General features: G+C 42.7%; 1 protein-coding gene across 1 annotated transcript in view; it reads left to right on the top strand.

Annotated features, from left to right (window-relative positions):
• Nucleotides 1-1626: 1626 nt before the first annotated feature.
• COL17A1 (collagen type XVII alpha 1 chain) overlaps nt 1627-19889 on the top strand; it is a 42237-nt gene continuing 23974 nt past the window's right edge. Inside the window, exons 1-14 of the mRNA XM_085307955.1 lie at nt 1627-1645; nt 6528-6593; nt 7318-7362; nt 8140-8238; nt 10218-10355; nt 10723-10770; nt 11722-11757; nt 13411-13458; nt 14215-14358; nt 15372-15527; nt 16289-16360; nt 17409-17480; nt 17832-17897; nt 19236-19400. Of these exons, the coding sequence (XP_085164081.1) occupies nt 6539-6593; nt 7318-7362; nt 8140-8238; nt 10218-10355; nt 10723-10770; nt 11722-11757; nt 13411-13458; nt 14215-14358; nt 15372-15527; nt 16289-16360; nt 17409-17480; nt 17832-17897; nt 19236-19400 (1144 nt within the window). The 5' untranslated portion in view covers nt 1627-1645; nt 6528-6538. The remainder of the gene's footprint in view (nt 1646-6527; nt 6594-7317; nt 7363-8139; nt 8239-10217; nt 10356-10722; nt 10771-11721; nt 11758-13410; nt 13459-14214; nt 14359-15371; nt 15528-16288; nt 16361-17408; nt 17481-17831; nt 17898-19235; nt 19401-19889) is intronic.

Here is a 19889-nt window from a genome sequence, read left to right as displayed (position 1 = left end):
TATGCATCATCTTTATGTGKCATGACAGTCATAAAGCTAAAGCTACTTCTATCCTGTGTGTCAAGGCATAAGCCAAACACAGTTTGGCCAGGTCCCAGGCTAAGATCTACATCTCTTAATGACTTAATTACCACATGCAGAATGTTTAGACAACTTAATACCCCTTGATGAATGTTCAGGACACAGAGTCAAGGATGCTRTGATAGCTCCATGCAGGGAGGAAATTAAGCTTCATAAATAACTATATTTGTAAAGATAAATATAAGTTTTAGGATTTAGGAGATGCATTGATGAATTCTGGCGATGTCTCTCCCCCATCAACAGCTTGGGGCCTAGCCTTTGGAGCAGCAACACAGGGTTGTGTCCCAACCATGTTCCTATATACCTTCAGAAATTTCCAGTCTGGAACTTAAAAGAACAGAGTATGATCTTAGCACTGTGTGGCTGCAATCCCTCAAAAGAGATATGCAAAAGTACGTATGAAGCATCAAATTGTCTTCAGTTCAATGATATAAGTCCTTCAAAACCTATGTAGGRTGAGAAAAGCCATAGTGAATTTCAGCTGAATTCCAACAGAAACATGGGCATCAAATGGCAATACCATATTCAGTAGGAGCAAAAATCTTCGCATAAGGTATAGTTAAGCTTTGCTGTATGATGTCTTGCTTACTAAAATACTGTACAGATTCAAAAACTAATAGGACAAACTAGTGGGAAAAAATCCATCAAAGAATGATTGCAAAGCTGCTACCTTTCACTCAGGAAGTCTCCAGCGTACACCAGGAATTTTCAACCTATGCTTGTTCTGTTCACATAATCTTCACATGACTTTTGATTTGGGTCAAGATGGGAATCAGGATCTTGAGCTAGGTGATGGCCTTCACCCATCCTGACTGCTCCTCTGCTCTGATTCCTATTGAGTGAGAAGTCTGCAGAAGTCAGACATGAAGGAGATTTTGTTTCTTGCTCAGTCTGGTGTACTTTTATTAATAGTGCTGCCTCCTGAATAGAGCATGAATATCTATGGGGTCTGCAAGCCAGTCCAGGCCGCAGACCTAAGTGGTTTTGCACCAGTTTGTGCTAGCTGGGAGTTTGGCTCATTGTCTGCAAGTGGCAAAGTATGATTAGCTTGCAGCCAGCTTTGCAGAGAAGTTAGCAGGTGCTGCACAAACTTTCTGTAAGAAAAAGCCCAAACAGGTGAAAAGGACTTGTTAACATGCTCAGATCATGTATCAAAAAGCAGTGCCATAACTATTTCTTTTCTTTCATGCCCTTGCCTGTCTGGAGTCTAAATAGTTAATCTACCTGAGCAAACAAGTAGGAGCATTCTTGCTTTCAGTAAAGTTTGATTCCTGGAGGCAATTTTTTTTCCAGTGAGTGTCAGATAATTGGAAGGTTAGGGTGAGGCAGGAAACCACAATATGCCTTTGTCAGGGCTTGCTTAAGAGCAGAGAAGTAGGAAAGCGCAAGAGGACGGAGAGTAGAATAGGTTAAATACAAGAAGAGRTGAACATTCTTGGATGATCACTCAGATTCCACACACCTTTGGAGGGGCACAGTATAAAGTGTAGGTGGCAGATTTTGCTAGAAAGGAAACAGCTGAGGAGAAAGACAGATTTCCAGTTCATTAACCAAAGAATTCCAGGTAAGTTATATTACCAAAAAAAAAAAAAAAAAAAAGACAAAATATCCTCCATATTATTTCTTTTCCAGAGTCCTTGCAGGGCAACCCTGTATTCTCAGGCAAAGTAGAGGAGACAGTGTTTCTTCTACGGGGTGTACAATGTAAAAAGAAGATCAAATACGAGCTGGGTCGTTTTGGTTTATATGTTTGTCAGTGCATATAGCTCTTTCTTAAATGAATACTAAGTGAGAAGAATATATCTGTTGGGAGGTAAGAAGAAGCCAGGCTGTGGGTAAGTTTATAATTCTTTCTATGAAACCTCTATGCAAATAGATAAAGTTTAGATGAATGTTCTCGATTCTGTAAGAGTGAAATGGTGACATACAAGTCATCTCTTGGCTATTTTAAAAGCTGAGCAATTTGAAATACATTATCTGCATGTGTTCTCTGCAGAAAATTAAAAAAAAATGCAGAAAAATTCTCTGCAGGAATGACTGTAAATTGAAACTTTAGGTGGCAGGTGGAGGACAAAATATTAAATAGATCTCTAGTCCTGGGAATGCCTGGAACTACTTCTGAATGAAAGTTTGTGTTGCCATGGACAAACTTTGCTTTATCTCGGACGAGTAAGGTTAGTTATCAGAAGTGCATTGTTGCTTATGGGCTTTTGGCCATGTTTTTGTCGTAGAAGATTAGGAGGCACTGTAAGGTATGTTTGAAGCTGTGTCATGATAAGTAAGAAGAGTCTGGTTTGAGAATCAGTTTGCATCCTTTCTGCAGCAGGGTCTAGCTATTTGAACACCGAAACAAAAGGTAAAAAACCTCCCTTCTTTTCCTGTCTTTGGACTGGCTCTTAGAGGAACTTCGAGTAAGTCACCTGTGCTTCTGTGTGACTAGTTTCTTCAGCTGCAGAAGGTGCTAATACCACCCACCTGTTTTGTGATGTTTTTTATATAATGTCAGATTGTTCGGCTCCTTTTGTGTACTGGAAGCAAGAGTCTTGTGCAGGTCGGAATGGCCTTGCTTTGGAACTGCTTCTCTTTGGGCAGCACAGTGAAATAGGCACTGAGAAGGCACTTTTTTTTGAAAGGAAGGCACCTGGCAGTGCCGAGTAAAGTGCAACTAGTGCTCCTACTCGTGCTCTGGGAAACAAGCACAAATTAGTGTCCAAGAGTCCAGCACAGGTTGCAACAAGAGTAGAATTTGGTTCCTACAGCACATCCAAGCTTTGCTCAGGCATCTAAACTGCTTCCCTGGCATTAGCATCATTTCAGTGAATGTACTAAACAGGCAGATTTAAAAGCTTTATTTGGTCGATTTATTTCTGATTGTTTTGGGGTTGATAGAATAACTGGAAGTGAACAGAATAGCTTTTAAAGCAGAATAGGAAGGTCAAATTCCTAGACTACTGGGTGAAAGAGAGACAGAGGGCCATTTGTTAACCACTTCTAGTAGTCCTGGGACAGAGGCATCTGAAAGGCTTGAGTGAGAGAAAGGGGCACCCTAGGTATGATAGGAGCCATGGCATTTGCTGTTCACATTGCCAGTGGTGTGATTTGGAGGCTTCTACTGAATATCAGTGTATTAGTGATCAAAGAGTTCCTCTGACATTAAATATTATTAACCTCAGCACCTGCTGGTGCTTCTTTTCCTAATGGAGTGCCTCACTGCAGGAGACTTATTAATGGAGAGAAGAGAGAGCTGAAAGGATGGGTGCTGTGAGAATGCAACATCATTCTCAGATGAAAGCTGGAAGGACCACTATGGAGGAATAAACAGCTCTGAAACGTGTACTTGCTTTCATTTATCTCCATTAAAACATGCCTTCATGGCTATAAAATAGTTTTTCCTCTCTCCTTTGAAAAATGTCTGTAATAAAGACTAAGAGATTGCACACAAGTAACATCTAGCTTCCAAACTAACCAGAGGGATCTAAATGTCCCCTCTGAGACTGGCTTAGCATCCTCAGGCTGTATTTGTATGTCTAGAAGAGCCACTGCAGTGCATCTGTCCTTCTGTCAGTGAAAGGAAGCGGCACACCAAGCCCAGCAAAAYGGGTTAAACAGTTGTATTTAAAATGAGATGTTCGGTGGTTCTTTTCCAAGTGTCTGCTTGGTGCCCTGTCTGGCTTCYGAGTTTATATTAGTGATGTGTACTTTAATGGGATCACCTTGCCAGTGTGCTGTGCTGCAGTCRGGTGGAATGGGGGGTGCAGGGGTACCCTGCACTGCTGGGCTTCTTTGGGAAGCACAGATCTAAACACACTGTGCAGAAGTGGGCTGCTGCCAGTATGCTGCTTTTCAGTGCAATCTGCACAAGTGCGACAGCACTAGAAGCAACCTCTCCTGATTCCCCATGCCATTAATGTCTGCAAGTTCCCTGTTTTTATGGGTGCCACCAACACTCTCCAAYCCCCGATTTATGTTAAAGCAGAACAGTGTTGCCTTCTCATATGCTGTCTGCACTGTTTGAGAGTGATCCCATTTCACAAGCTCCTGCTTGTCATTCAGGGATAATTGCAGACGGCTTTTCTGATTCAGCAGCATTATTACTTTGCCTCAGACATAGCTTGCAGCTTTGACTTTTTGAGTCTTGATAGGAGTTGAAGTGAGTCAGTCCTGGCAAATAATGAAAATCAGGCTTAGTCAATCTACTGGCAGCTGGGCTGGCTATTGCAGTCACACGGCAGACACACATGCAACATAGACCAAGTGCACCACGTGCCAGGGCTGGGCTGTGGGACGCAGGATGGTTTCAGAGGTATGCCTTAAACTTGTCTCCTTATTTATTTTTTTTTTCTGATTGATGTCAGAGCAAAAGATTCCCCTTTCTCAATGGTAGGGGAGGACATGGAAAATACTTTTACTTCGTGGTAGTGCTGGCTTCTTCCAGTGTTGTGACCAATGCAGCCACCCAGTAGTGGAAAGGATGTGGAGTCCTAGTGCTATGAAGCAGTAGGGAACCAGCTTCAAATGTAAAGCTGTGTTCCCTGCCAAAAGGTTGTAAAAGCCAGAAGTGCTGACATCTAGACAACAGCTTCCAGCATCTGTGTTTACGAAAGGAACTTTAAAGATATCTCCACTGCTGATGCAAAYTCTGAAGAAGAGTAACAGAGAAATTGCCTCTTCTTGGAGTGAATAACCAGGAACCCCTCCATTGCAAGATATTGCCATCCTGCAGGAGGAGTAGCTCTTTCCTGATTCAGGGCTCTAGTCTTGCATGTGCCTCAGAATCAGCACCCGAAATAATGCCGTGGAAATCCCCTGTGTTGGCAGGCACTGGGAGGGCTGGGTAGTGTCCTGCCCCCGAGGCTGTGTAAGAACTTGGGTGCGGCTGCAGGAGCCTCAGCTATGGAGCAGAGAGTTGGGCCTCTGGGTGCTGTCGGTGTTCTCCACCAAGTTCAGCTGAGTTGTGGAGGGAGGCATGACATACAGGGGCTCTCTTCTAAGCTCAGATTGTTCCTGTGAGAATAGCAGGAGCTGCTCGAACACAGAACTGTAACTAAGTTTCAGGTACTCCTCCAAATTCTCTACTGTGTCCTGCCTTATATCGTTATTTATACCTGGGCAATGCAAGCCTAACATCCAGGGAGGCTGCTTAGTAGATGCTTTGCAGAAGAGTAAGTGTAATCAAGAGGGTCAAGCCCAAATGATACCTGGATTGGAGAGCACAATCTTGAGTTCTGCCTTGAGCTGGACTGTGAGAACTTGAAAGGTAATTTGCCCAAAGCTTTCGTAGATTCAGCCAGTTAAGTATGATGTTACCTGTACGGCTGCTCTTCAGGTTTAGGAAGGGGTCCTCAAAGGCTGTGTAAAGATTTTGCCTGTTATCACCTTCTGCACTAATCAAAATCTCTTCCTTCTTTCTGTTTGTGGCTGCACAAGGTGATGTTATCTTAGAGAGATGAGGAGTGAGGAATAGAAGAGTTCTGACAGAAGAGATTTCTCTCTTGGCCGATGTTTTTTTTCTCCCACAATCCCAGTATGTCTTTGTGGTATTCCTGTCTTGGCAGACATTCACACCTCTGCCAGGGATTCTGGTTTTGACTAGAGAGGGATCCAAGTCATGAAGGAAGAATACACACAGCAGTCATCCCACTGATTCCTCACACCACTGATTCCCATACTATGTAGATTGACTTGAGCTAACATTAAATTGATTAGTTCAGATCCCATAGCCAAAGACATGGGCTCCAAGCTGTCACCACTCTGCCTGCAAAGCAAGATAAACTTTCTTACCTTAAGTTCCTTGTTACCCAAAATAACTAGTTTAAAAGTACCTCAGGTGTTTTTTTCTAATTCAGTAAAATCAGTGCTGTGGTTTCAGCATCAATACACCCTGAGAGCACTCAGTTTTGTCGTTACAGTACAGCAGTATCTCTGCTTATGCTTTCTGGCAGCACTGGCAGAGTCTGGTAGTTACTGGAGGCAGAACTCCTGCAGATGTCTGCATTACTAATCATGTGTTGTTGAATCCTGCCCAGAATAGATGGGTGGGAGTGGTGTTTGGATCCTTCGTTTTTGTTCAAACCTTGATGAGGGCAAGACAAGGCCATGGTGAAGTGCCACAGTCTGGCTATAAAGCCAGATCTAAGCTTCTCCAGCACTAAGTGGCTTTGCCTAGGGGCTTTCATTACCCCCATCTCCTTTGATGGCTTCACAATCCCTCCTGCTCTTTCAGCCCTGCTGCATTGTGCTGCTTATGCTTTAGTGGGAGAGTAGTACAGATCTAGTAGTAATACTCACATCGCTTTGGAAAAGCATCTTAAAATCCCTGGCACAGGTGGCTTCCAAACAGTCCAGTCTCTAGCTGAAAGGAGAAAACCAGTGGGACCCTTGAGGAGCTGTTGTCATCTGCTACTATGCATGGCGTTTTCAGTGCCATCTCTATGTTCTTCCTTCAGGTGGCAATGGTATGGATCCTGTAACAAAGAAAACGAGGCAAGATGGATCAGAAGTTACTGAAAGACGTAAGGAGAACTTTTTAAATTTTCCTATCACAAGATAACATTGCACAGTAAAAATCCCAGAACCAGATGCCCAGTTTTGTAAGGGGTTGAATACTGAGCAGAGATCCAGAACCTCAGGTTCTGCACCTGTCTGTATTTCCCTGTCAAAGTTAAAATAAGGAATCGAATGGGGCAATATGAAACATTTAGAAACATTTACTATAGTCTGAGTGTATCACCAGAGATGACTGCCCAATAGCACAGACTTTTGGATTCTCTTCCTGCCACTGATACTAATGCCCTACCTGGCCCAGAACATGCTCTTTAAATGTTTTTAATTTTTTTTTTTTTTGGCTCAGTGTAAAACAGAGGGTGAGTTTCACTGCTGACAGTCTGGGATTTAGCTAGTATGAAGCTAGTCAAGGGGTCTGACCATGGCCTTTGCTATTACAGCAGTGTCTGAGATTCAGAAGTACCCAGAAATAATACTTCCATGTTTCACAGAGAATTAGTAAAGAAAAATCTTTCATGGTAGTAGTGTACTCAGTTACTACACCGTGAGAAGGGCCTGCAAACAAAAACAGGAAAAAGGTTGCGTGTTAATGAGGGTGCAGCTCCCTGACAGTACAGTCTTAAGGGAGTTTTCCATGAATGAGTCCTGCTCCTCTATGGTAATGAAGCAGAACTGAAGTGTTGACTAGCTAGATTAAGTTGCATTAACTTCTACAACCTTTTCTTTTCTCAGTTATTACAGAGACTATAACCACAAGACTGACTTCCTTACCACCCAGTAAGTAATTATGATCTACCATATAATTTGCTCAGTGATTTGTGCCCCTCCATAAAATTCAGCTGCAGTATTTCTACAAGTTCCTGGGTGCAGAAGGGCTTCCCTAAGAGAAGCTGTTTTCAGAAATGCCTCCCCAAAATACTGTTGTTGGAGAGGAGGAGCAGTATCGGGGGAACTGTCTGGGTTTTATCAGAAACAAGGATGCCATGCAGTTCGCTAGAACTTGTAGACTGGACTCTCAAAGGGCTGCAACAGTTACTGTCTCTTGACAGGGCTGTCTTGACAAGGCTCAAAAGTGGTGTGTCATCAGCTTCCACTACTGTGGATGCAGTGTATTCTTCTGTCATCTTACCCAGTTGGCGACAGTGGGTACTACCCTTCTGGGTAGTATAAGAGGTCACATGTGATTTCTACCTCTGTATAATAAGTAGGGAAGAATCCTCCATACTCTTTATAGCACTGCATTTCTTGATTAACTTGCTGCAGCTGGTTTGGAAAGTGGTTGCTCTGTTTCGTGTATGATGAGACTTACCAGGAACATACTTCAGCCCATATCCAGAGCAAAACTTGTCTGCAAACCTTCTGGGTCTACAGTGTGAGTGTTTAAGTGCTCTACCGACGCACTACTCTGCAGTCCTGATACCTTCTGAGACACAAAGCTATTTTTGTAATTGAGTATAAGGCCAATTTTGGTACCTCCTACCTCATCTTGCAGCTTCCTTACTCTTCTCCTCATCTTTTACTCTGAGAGAATGTTTTTGTGCTCATCTTTTCCAGAGGGAGGGAGTAGCAGTGGGCTCAAAACATCAATCCATACTGGAGGAGGCGGGGTGGAAAAGAGGTCTTACACCCATGGCAGCAGCTGTATGACTTCAAGTAAGTAAGGAGTGAAGACATTGCACGGTGRGGAAACAGAAAGCAAAGGCAGTTTAGATGAGGAGAGGTTCAGGGTACAAAGGTATGATGGGTCAGATGTGAGGAAAACAGAGTTTGTGAAAGTAGAAACCACGAACACTCAAAGCAAAGGTATTCCTTCTCTAAAGCTAGGTATGAGGATGTATGAGTAAATAGCAAAATTTCCATTTTCTATAGAGAAAACTTGATTTCAGTTTAGTTGTCTTTARCCTTTGAAACATCCTTCACCATTCAGGGGAACCACAACAAAAAATGCCATCTCTGCTGGTCTGGAGTCATTCAAAAACCAAACCTCCCTCCTTTCAGGATTTCCAAATCAAAACTTTGCTGAACATTTTTGTTTCACAGACAATTTTGTTGTTTCTGTTTCTTGATCTTGCTAAGAATAAAAGATTATTTAAGAATATTTCCTTGTTCGTGTTCATGGCTTTAGCACTTTGAACTACTTGGAAGATTCTCTGGAGCTGCCAACCAAGTACTTCCTGTCTAGTCTGTAAAAATAGGGTTCTTCTCAACAAATGTTCTTCCTCCAGCTTCTGGATTGCCATAGGGAAGGCTTCTGGAGAATAAACCTCACAGAGAGGTTTCTGGCGCACCCCTTCTTGTGTCCCCCAGTGAGACAGACTGGATAATGGGCGTTTAAGAACATGCTCTCCATGCTGCAAAAGACCTGACAAGTCAGAGTGAGTGCAGTGTAGTTTGAAAGTTCAGAGGGAGAATTAGCCATACTCCAAGCTAAAATTCAGCTCCTTACCAATTAAAGCCCGGAGTGTGGAGTCACTTCACCTCAGGGAAGGGGTGAAATAACTCCAGTGAAAGTATCAGTCTAATTGTCTAGATTTGCACCAGTCTAAATGAGAACAGAACTCAGCCCTGCAAACTTAAATGACTCTGCAGGATTGCCATTTCCCCTGTTATTTCTTTTTAGTATTTGGAGGAGAAAAGAATCTGAATTTCTGAGATAATGAGCTCTTCAGGTTTTGCAGGACATTGTCTAATCTCTGCTTTCCTGCTCTGCTTGGGCCACCTCCAGCAGAGGCTCACTTGTCACTGTAGTTCTTTCTACTGGATGAAGTGGGGAGAAGTCAAAGAACAAAAGGGGTCCCTGTAAAGGGGGAAAACAGGCAAGAAAGCATTCTGTTGAGATCCCAAGGGATTACTCTTCTTGCACTGTTGGGTAGATGAAGTCCAGTCTCATCTTGCTGTTCATCACAGATACATTGTTCTTTATCACTAGATTCCCCTTGTGCTGCAGTCTGAGCAATCTCCAGCATTAAATGTCATACAAGAGTCTGGTCCTCCCGCAAGCCACACATTAGTTACAGCTGCTTAGTTCTCTTTCTGCAGCACAAATGTGAATTAGGAAAGGAAATTCTCTTCTGTATGTAAATAAAACAGCCCCTAATAAATTCCAGGCTGCCTTGGGTCTGACTCACGCTTCTATCACTTCTCTTGGAAGCAGACTGACTAAGGCATGACTAAGTGAGGATGTGGATACCTGTCTTGGAAGGAAAGTGGGCTCATCTGTGCTCTCCCCCAACTCATGAACAGCATCCTTCAGAATTTTGAGTTTGGTTTAAGCATCTCTCAGTTCTTGTGGTCTGTGCTGTATGACAATTGAGTTTACATGTTGATCTGTATCCAAATCAAACCCCAGCCCCAGCCAGATCCAGATGTGTTCCTGCTCAGAGGAAATGGCTCGTTTGTTCCCCTAGGCCAAAACCTACTCTTGGTGACGTCAGTGGCAAGATCCCTTCTAAAACTTCTCTGTGCTGAATGCTGAGGACCGTCAGAGTTAGATATAAATGTGATTCTTGCCCATGTTTACTTTTGAGTTACCAATGCAAATTTATCCAGCTCAGAGGACAGTAACATAGTGTCCCCTTTTATATCCAGGACATATTTTCAGTTTACTAAGGAGGGATTTGTTTTACCTATAGGTGGGAGCGGTAGAATGAATTCTTCATCATCATCTTCTGGCTACAGACAAACCCAGTCTCCCAGCTCTACTCTTACCAAATCACCTGGCTCAACATTTGAAAGAAAAACCTATGTCACCCGCCATGCTACMTACGAAGGTATCACAGAACATGCCATAGAACGAGGGAAATTTGTAGTACACTGTGAAGTCAGTTGGGACTTCTAGGATGTTAATGCAGGATTGTCTTAAATATCACAGAATCCCATTGTGGTTTTGCTAGGAAATTAGCCACAACAGATATGTTTTAATGATAGAGTCCTATTTGTAGTAATACTCATTCTTAAGAGTTGTTGTGGCATATTGTTGAAGGACATGAGCAGGTCTTTTATATAGTCCTGAACAGCTCTTTTTAAATGGCAATATTTGTTACCCAGTGAGATCAAACAAGTACCGGGAAGATATGTTTAGAAAGCTCTTTATGATCTTGTACAAAATATTGATGAACACTCTTCTGTTCTTTGCAGGGAGCTCCAGTGCTAACTCTTCTCCTGAGTTCCCCAGAAAAGAGCTTGGTATGTTCTTTCTGTTATGGCAAGGTCTTGTGAGCTGGTGACTAAGGTAGCTTTTTGCACATCACATATATAAGAACACAAGGAGGAGTAAAACCTAGCAAGGGCAGAAGCAGATTGCTGTGTCCCACTATACGCATGCTGCCTCTCTACTGGGCAGCCAGTGCAGCTCCATGACTTCTGAGGAATTATTTGGCATTTACATTAACACCACTGAGAGAAGGGTCTCTAGTGTTTACTGTATATCTGCTAACCTCAGCTCCTCTTATGACCCACCTCTCCCACACAGCATAGGAGATGGACAGGAGAACACAGACATGCAAGACTTTATGACATGTTCTGTCTCATACCTGGAGGAATATCGCCAAGTGAGAAAGCCCAGCCCCTTAAAATTCTGAGCCACTGTTGGGTATGCATTTCCACTAGCTTTTTTCTAGGCTTGGCTGTGTTTATATGGTGTAACTAGAAAGATCAACTGGATATCAAGTGATATATTTACACTGCATATTGTCAGCAGGTATGAGCTTGCCCTGTCCACTCTTAAAGCTGCAGGTTTTACCCAGTGCGAGTAGTGAAACAGTATGATTAGGTCATCTTTCTGGCTCAGGGAGGAGTCAAGGTTTCATAGCATCCAACTTCAGCTGATGGTATAAGTATGGTTATTAATTTTCTCCTGGACTGTTGACATGTGAAATCGATGTCTATGAACAACATAAACAGGAAGAGCAGTTCGTTCAGAAATGCTAGAGGTGCTACATATTCCTTGAGATACATCTAAAGAGGTGTAAAGGCAGCTTGACATAAACTCTTAGAGTTCAGTTTCCCTGGCTGTGCCCCAAATAAAGGAGGTTACTGCCTGAATCACAGCACTGTGAGCAAGGTCTATGCATTCATTTTCATAGTATCAACAGGCAGTGAAGTCTGATGTTGTTTTTCTCCTGTTGGTGTTCACAGCATCTGCCTCCACACGAGGACGAAGCCAAAGTCGAGGTGAGTGATACTGTTCTTTCAGTGGCTTCCTTTGTTTCCTTTGGTATGATCTGAGGTATGTTAAATGGGCCTGTTCCTTGGCTGAAATCAATCAGTTTGAGTCTAGAGCAGTCCAGGTAAGCTACATAAATTTGCACCAATGCACATTTATCTATGAGCAATTGTTTAAGCAAGCTTGGTGTGAAAACTTGATCCCAGTGAAGGCTATGATGGTTGGGACTGTGTCGGAAAGGAGGGTCTGTTTAGGGAGCTGGGCATCTGGGCTATAGGACATCGTCTTCTGCCTTGTCTGCTTACCACTGTAAACTTAGTCCATCTGTACTCTGTGACCTCCTTTGAAGTATTTAAACATGGAAAGCTCAATAACTGTATTCATGTTTCTCTATTGAGATCTATCTGACAAACCACAGTGCTATTCCCTGAAATGATCTTATGCTGGTAGTAGGGGGATGTTGAGGAAATTGCGAACTTGCTGTGGTCTGTTTAGCCAAGTCATTGTAAAACTCTGCATTGTTTAAATCATTCAGCTCTTCTACTAATTTATTAGCAGCGTTGGAGAAAGCAGGAGTAAATTGCTCTGGAAGAGTTTAATATCTGTTCCCAGTTGCTTGAGGAGGCAACTATAATGTCACTTTATCCAAGTTAATTTTAGCGGTGGATATAAAACAAAGTGTGCTCTTTCACACGCCTCATGGAGAGTATCACAGTTACCARTTATTCTATCTCAGATCCTCGCAGCACAGGAGGAGAGCCCAAGCTCCTAGCAGAACTACGGCATACATAATAAAACAGATAGCAGAGAATCAGCTGCAGTTTCTCCTATTACTTCAGAAAATCATCCTAATCCGTCAGGTTCTCAACCTGTGTGCCAAAGCCAGTGTTTCATTTATAGTGCTGTTAGATTTCATCTAGAGGAGCATGTGTCACACACCATGGCTGGTCACTTTGCTTATGAACAGCAGCCTTTAAGACTTGCCTGAAACAGATCAGATTAACTAGTCTCTTATTCTGGACAGTAAAACCCAGTAATAAAACTGAGTATTTGGCGAGCTTGGTGAGTATTGGCTTAAATAAATGGCTGTTTGTGATCTGACAGTTTTATTTCAATGTAATTTCTTGTCAAGAGGGACTTACATAAATGAGTTAACAGAGAAGTCAGCAGGTTATAAGGGACTAAATCTTACAGCCTGTTATAGGGTTGACAATGTGAATTTCATTTGAGAAGTAGTAGGGAATTTGTGTATTTAGCAATTCTTAAAATCCTGAAACTTCCTGTGGCTCTGTTAAGTTTTTACCTGGTAGGACAATAATAATAAATTGTGGTGAGTGGGAATATCAGTGTGACTGAGGATTGCATAATTAGGCCTCCAGTTTGTCTGGCACCAACAATGATATTTACTTCAACAGAATACTTCAAGGAGTAAAATACTGCTCTCTGGAAATAAAGGTAGCAAAATCTGAACCCAAAACAAAAAGTGACCCAAACCAACGCACAGCTAATGCACATGGGCTATGAGTGCTGCTCAAAGCAAACAGCAAGGTAGCATGGGCAACAGGAAGGAAGAAATCCACTTCAGTCTGAAGGCTCATTCCCAGCCCAGAGCACAAGGGCACTTCGCTCCATATTCATCATCTGCTTTTTTCTCTTCACAGAGAGTGAAATACGAGTCCGACTGCAGAGCGCGTCACCCTCTGGCAGATGTAAGTGCCATGGCTTTTATTCCAGAGAGATCAGGTGTAACACTGGGGGTGCTGCTACTTTAGGTATGTCTGCAGTGTCTCTGCGACCCAGCCTTCCTCATGACAGGTAGCACGTCATCCTTTTTTCAATGTAGTGTTAAGAAATTTCACTTCTATCCTCTTTCTGAACAAGGAGTCATGCTACTGGTTAGATGGTGATCTTGCAAGAATGTAGTTGTGCTTATTTGTCAGTATGAGAGCCTGAAGCTTTGCTATTGAAGTCAGTGGCAGTCCTAGAAAAGGAAAGAGTTCTGGAAAAAGGCTTTAATATGGTGACTCAGAATTGTACCATTGCCCAGAATTAGSCTACACTACATTTGTTATGCAAATAACAAGCATGAGGAGGATTAGATAGCACAGGATTATATTGGTTGATCTTGTCCCATTCTGGACAAGGACCAACATCCAGTAAACTCCCTSTTGAAGAACCAATAACATGTTTCCCACTCACTGCTACTCTATTCCTAGCAACTAGTCCGCATTCATGAGTCGCTGGGAAGCAGAGCATACGACTTCGTGGAGACTCAAGGGTAGATTCTGCTTAGTGGTTTAGCTAGGGCAGAATTATACAAGAAACATCACTGGAAAAATGAACCACTATTTCCTCAAATCAAAGTGCTAGAGGGTTCTGAAATAACCCTGTGTCTTGCTTTGCATGAGGCATTCCTCGTTAGAGATCAATGAAGCAATGGATTTTGGGTTTGTTTCTCCTGACAGGGACGGAGCTGGATGATGTGAAACGTTTGCTGAAAGGAAGTCGATCAGCAAGCTGCAGCCCTACTCGATCACCGTCAAGTACTCTCCCAATACCAAAAAAAGCTGTGGTGGAGACAAAGATGGTTACTGAGAGCTCTCARTCAGGTACTTGGCAGAGGAAGGTTAGCAGTGCTGGAGCCATCCCATACAATTTCTGTCAGAGAAACCCCCAGATGCTAAGATCATACTAAGAGTACATGGTCTCTGTCCCAGGTGATGGTGGCAATACAAATGAGTCAGAATGCCAGAGGGCTGACGAGATGTTGTCCTACCAAGGGGYATATTGAGTGGCTTTCTAGTGCCTTGTCTGACTTACATAAGCAAGTTCCTGCTTTAACTCAACTATAAACCAACTTTAAATCAAGTGCAGGTGGCAGAGATCAGGACTGTAAACAAGCATTTCTTAGAGCGATGTGGTCTCTGGTCTTAGAGCAAGGTGGAGGTATCACCAAAGACAACATTTGTGTTAGTGTTTAATTTACTGGCCACACTGTATGGTTCAAAGGGCAATAGTGCTTAATAATAATAGAAATGCTACTTATAATACTATAATTAGCTTTTATTATGTATAAGCATCACTGCAGTCCTTGAAGCAGCAGTGTTCACATTCACTCTGCTCTTCTACACTACTGTATAGGAGCAAGCCTTGCCTTCTTTCTTGTTGATGGCTCAAATCCTGTCTAAAACTGTCAGTRTCAGTCCAAACACACTAGTGAACCAACCAAAGCTACAGATATGGGAAGCAGAAATCATAGGTCTCRTGCCCCAGGATGATTTATTAACAGGAACGTGTACCAAAGCACATTAAATGTTTTGTTTTGGTATCACAGCATCTACAAACAATGAGATCTCAATGGTTGTGCTATCAGGTCAGTCTTCATTCTGTGAGTTAAAATTTGGGTTAAAATCCTCACAGCTGAGATCAGCTGGTGCTTGAGGTCAGTTATACTGTGGTAACCTGTAACTCATTCCAGTGGCTCCACTAGTGTGATTGAAATGTAAGGCAAATCAGGTTGTCAGCCATGTAAACCTCAAATGCCTTAATCCATGCCAACCCCTAAGCCTGGTCTCATTGAAAACCACTACTTGTTTTTACACGTGTGTTTTTTTCCTTCCAGTGTCAGGGACGTATGATACGACCATACTGAATAGTGCTCTCCCTTCATACATGTGGTCCTCTACTCTGCCTGCTGGGTCTTCCCTTGGTGGATACCACAACAGCATGACCCAGAGCTCTTCTTTGATCAATGCTATGTCGCACTCTACAGGATCAGGTACCCTCCCTGGACATCCCAGGCATGAAGGATATATACTAAAACTGGGTCAAATAGCAGTGCTTTTTCTGCACAGCAAGGAGAATTAAAATGATGGAAGAATAGAGATAGCAGGGGATATACTTGAATTTTCTCTAGTTTTTTGTAACTTGGTGCTCTCTGCTGCTACACTGGCTGTATTTGAAAATCCTTCTTTATGAGGATCAGTTGTCTTGACTGCCTGATCTGTCTCTGAACTTTAATGAAAGCTTTGTTACTGACTTCAGTGAGGTCAGGCTCAAGTTCCTTATCAAAACTAGGGCTAGACTCTAGTTAACATTGGATTACCCTGATCCATTGTAAGAATAACTGGGCATAACATTTCAGTCCTTACACATTCAAAGATTCTTCCACAGTCAATAAGTATTGGCACTGGTTATTCCCTGGAAGGCTCATTTCTAAGTGCCAGGGATGCTGTATTTTCCAGCTCRAAGAAAAAGCAGAGGAAGCTTTAAGATAGCATGCTATTAAAAACTTTCTAACCTTATCCCAGTATTACAACTTACCTGACATAAGATTTTCTCCTCTTTGTGATTTCAGTAAAAGGGGGGTTCTATGTCATGATTTTCAAGGGTTTTGCTCTGTGTAATTACTGTGAATTTTCCACTAACTACCTTTCCAGGTGACCCTTGCTCTTAGATTGCTGTGGGTGTGCCACTGGTCTGCAGGCCTTGAGATTCTGATTCCAAGGAGGTAATAACATTTCRCTTCTTCCTTTGCAGTCTTTGGTGTTCCAAATAACCTGGCTCCCAGCAATCCCACTCTGAACACAGGCCTGAGCACTTCCTCAACAGGTCAGATTTTTCTCTTCTTCCCTTTACCCTTTCACAGTACAATGGTCCTAGCAGACACGTACAATGAAGTAATGCCTGTATCACTCTGTTCCCTTTATGCTGCTGATCTCCGTGTCAGCGGCTGATCTGCACAACCATTATTTTTTGGCTTCAGTGGAATTATTCTGAGGTCTGCTCTGTATAGTTGGTGTTAGTGCCCAACTGTTTTTATTTGAGAGGCTGAGAAAACTAAAGATTTCCCAAGAAGAGTAACTTTTCTTTTGAACAGTCAAAACAGTCAGCCTGTTTCTTCCCCCAGGACAACTCAAGGTAACTCCTTGAAAAGTAAACTTAAATGACCTAATCCATCAGACCCCAGCGCTCTTCTATCAAATTTCTCAGTAATTTTCCTTTGCTACACTTGACTCATAACTTCCAGTACACTCCCTTTCATATCACTAAACCACTTCTCTTCCTTTCACAGTAACACATTTTTTCTATGCTGTACAGTGCCACCATGCTGGGTTCCGATTAGCACGCTGGGAGCAGGGTGTATAAGAGCAGTCTGACCAGTGTCCTAACATTGCCACACTGATTCAGGCACCCCAAATGCCATATTTAAAGTCATTTGTTTCTCTCTGGACATTACCTTGACACATTGTCTGTGTGGTTATTTCTTCAAACTTTCCTTGGCCAGACTGGGCCAGTTTTCTGAATTAATCCTTTTTCTCAAATACCCTCTTCTGGAAATGTTCATGCAGCTGTGAGAGTGGCCTCTTGGTCTAACTCAAGCTCCTGTTTTGAAATGGTCACCATTATTGTCCTAGACCAACAATAACATCTGCAGCAAAATTGATTTGAGGGGAGAGGGGTGTTTTAAGGAAAGTCTTTGAACAGAAATGCTTAGACCTGTGATGCATCCAGCTAGGTGATGCCCTGGACGTGGTTTCAAGCCAACAGGATTCACTGAGGTCATTGTTATTTTCACTGGTTTTGTTTTGTTTTTACACAGAATAGCATCTGCACCACAAGTCTCCTAAAACTCACAGTGTATTATTTTTCTCTGCAGTGTTTGGTGTTCAAAACAACCTGTCTCCAAGCTCTGCAACTCTGACCCAAAATGCCACTGCAGCTTCTGCAGGTTAGCAACTATTTAAGCCTAGAGAAAGTGTGTGAGTCACTAGTGTGTACTGTCTTCTCCTACCTTTTCCATAGCAACTAGAAACTTCACGCTGAAGGAGGCTTCTTCATAGCCACCTTTTCTTGTGTGGAGCATCATGGAGTAAGGGAATACAGAGGAGCATTTCCTCCACTTTGTATGCACAGGAATGGCTCTGAGCAATGCCTATGCAAGCTTTAGACAGTTATTCACTGGGGAAGCCCTTACTCTTTTGAGTTGTAGCCAATGAGAAAAGGCTACTGAAAGGATGTGCAGCCCAAGACTCATGTGGGCAGTCTCCAACTCGCTTATTCTGGAATTTCTTCATTGCAGCATATGGGCTGAAGAACACTTCCCAGAGCAACACCATAGCTAGTACYGGTGTGTCTGCCTCAGCAGGTGAGTGCGCCATTCACAGTTGTTTAGACATGGCTGTGCAAGTTATGTAGAGTGCTGGCCTTGTTCAAGCATATCATGGCACAAATGAGTCAGAAATTCAGCCAGCGGAGTGGTACAAACATGGAGCTTCTCAGAAGCACAGCTGGTTACCAGCCAAGCCCCCCACCAGTGCCTTTCTGACATGAAAGCAAATAAGCCAGAAGCTGATTTGAAGAATGAGGAAATCAGTTGGTCTGATTCAGGCCTCCCCCACTTTGTAGTAACTTGGCTGATTTTATTGCAACTATTTCTGCTAAATAGTCAAGTAACTGGATATAAAATCATGCCTGTGAAAAGGTTCTTTATTTGAAGTCCAAACACTTGTAAGGTTGCTCTTACATATCATTTTGTAGTAGTACCAGGCTCAACCAGTCAAAGAACTGACTCGTACGTGATTACATTGTTTGGGGGAGGGTTTTAATGAGAACTGTAGAGATCTTTCTACTGGTCTTTGGTCTTTAAACTGTTAGGATTCATCTTTTCCAGCCTTTTTCTGCAGCTCCTAGAGCTGCAAATTAGTCTTTTATTTTTTCCTGTAAAGAAAGATAGGTTTCTTTTGTAATCTGAGGACTCTCAAGGCAGGATTTACAAAATAGACAGAAATACCGTAAAAATTATGATAGTCTTGTTAATACATGTATATTCCAGATTTGTGCTCAAGTGATGGAATTAAATGTCTGAGTACCTTAGTTTTCGGAGTTGTGTCAATTCACATGCAAGTTCAGGGTTGTACACCATTTCAGACATACATGATACTGCCCAAGGGCAGGAGGGTGACAAYACTGATGCCTCTGAGTCTTCTTTGGCCACCTCAGTAAGTTACAAACAATTTGATGCCTCATCACCGGATCTGGCTCCTAGGGATATGGAATGCTCTGTGCTTCACAGAGCATCTCTGCTAAAGGTGATGCTCTCAGCTTGAGGTGTGCTGGCTTTGAAGACCCTTGGATGTCTCTCCCAACCTGACTTTCTATGATTCTGTAGTAAGTTTGTTTGAGAAATAAAGAGACTATTGAGCAGATCATTTCCCATATATGATTAGATTCCAAATGTTCCCTATTTCCAGTAGCAGTTACTCCCCTGCTCGTGAAATACACACCTCTAAAGAAATCTGATGAAATGCACAGCTTTCCTCTCAGCTTCAGTGACCAGTGTGTCTCTTGCCATGTGTTTATAGTAGTGGCAACCCCAATCATAATGGGATTTCATGTTTAAATGGACAACTGTGCTGTGACKTGTACTTAAGACTCATTGGCCCAAATTTATCACCTTCTTTTCAATGTTTTATCCATATTCCAGGGGGAACTGTTTTGAGCTCCCAGGGAGATGATATCCTACGGAAAGACTGCAAGTTCCTGCTGCTGGAGAAAGAGAATGTCCCAGCAAAGAAGGAGATGGAGCTCTTGATCATGACAAAGGACAGTGGCAAAGTCTTTAGTGCCTCTAGCACTGGGCTTAATGGAGGTAACATCTCTTCCTCAGGACATATGGATGTGCTTAGAGCAGAGAAATTGGAGAATGAGCATACTGGGAAGGAGTACCCAAAGCAGATCTGCAGGGCACATTCTAGAGATGCTGAACTTTGGCACGGCTGTGGGAGCAGTGCCTGAACACATATGATGAAGACTAATCCTGCACATGCAGACAGGTGAACTCTGCAGCCATAGGGTCTTCTCCATCTCTGGAGTTCTGCACCCTGCACCTAACTTAAACCCCTGTAAACCAAACCTGAAGCCCTGGCAGACATGTGGCAGGGCATTTAGCTTTTAATCAGGTTAGGTCTAACTTTTGCACTTGAAGCTCTGGAGTGTGCCTCAGCGAGATTTCACAAAGTTCAGGAGCTTGGGAGCTTCAAAAGCAAAAATTAGATCAGCCACTGGTTTAAACTGGCAGAGTTCCTGTGGCTTCCTAGTTAAAAAAAAAAAAAAAAAAAAAAAAAAAAAAAAAAACTTT

Source organism: Rhea americana, unplaced genomic scaffold (genome assembly GCF_003343005.1).
Source record: "Rhea americana isolate MKP2758 unplaced genomic scaffold, rheAme1 scaffold_104, whole genome shotgun sequence".
Classification (NCBI taxonomy): domain Eukaryota; kingdom Metazoa; phylum Chordata; class Aves; order Rheiformes; family Rheidae; genus Rhea; species Rhea americana.
The sequence above is the reverse complement of the archived record's forward strand: the minus strand, read 5'-3'. Positions and strand labels throughout refer to the sequence as shown.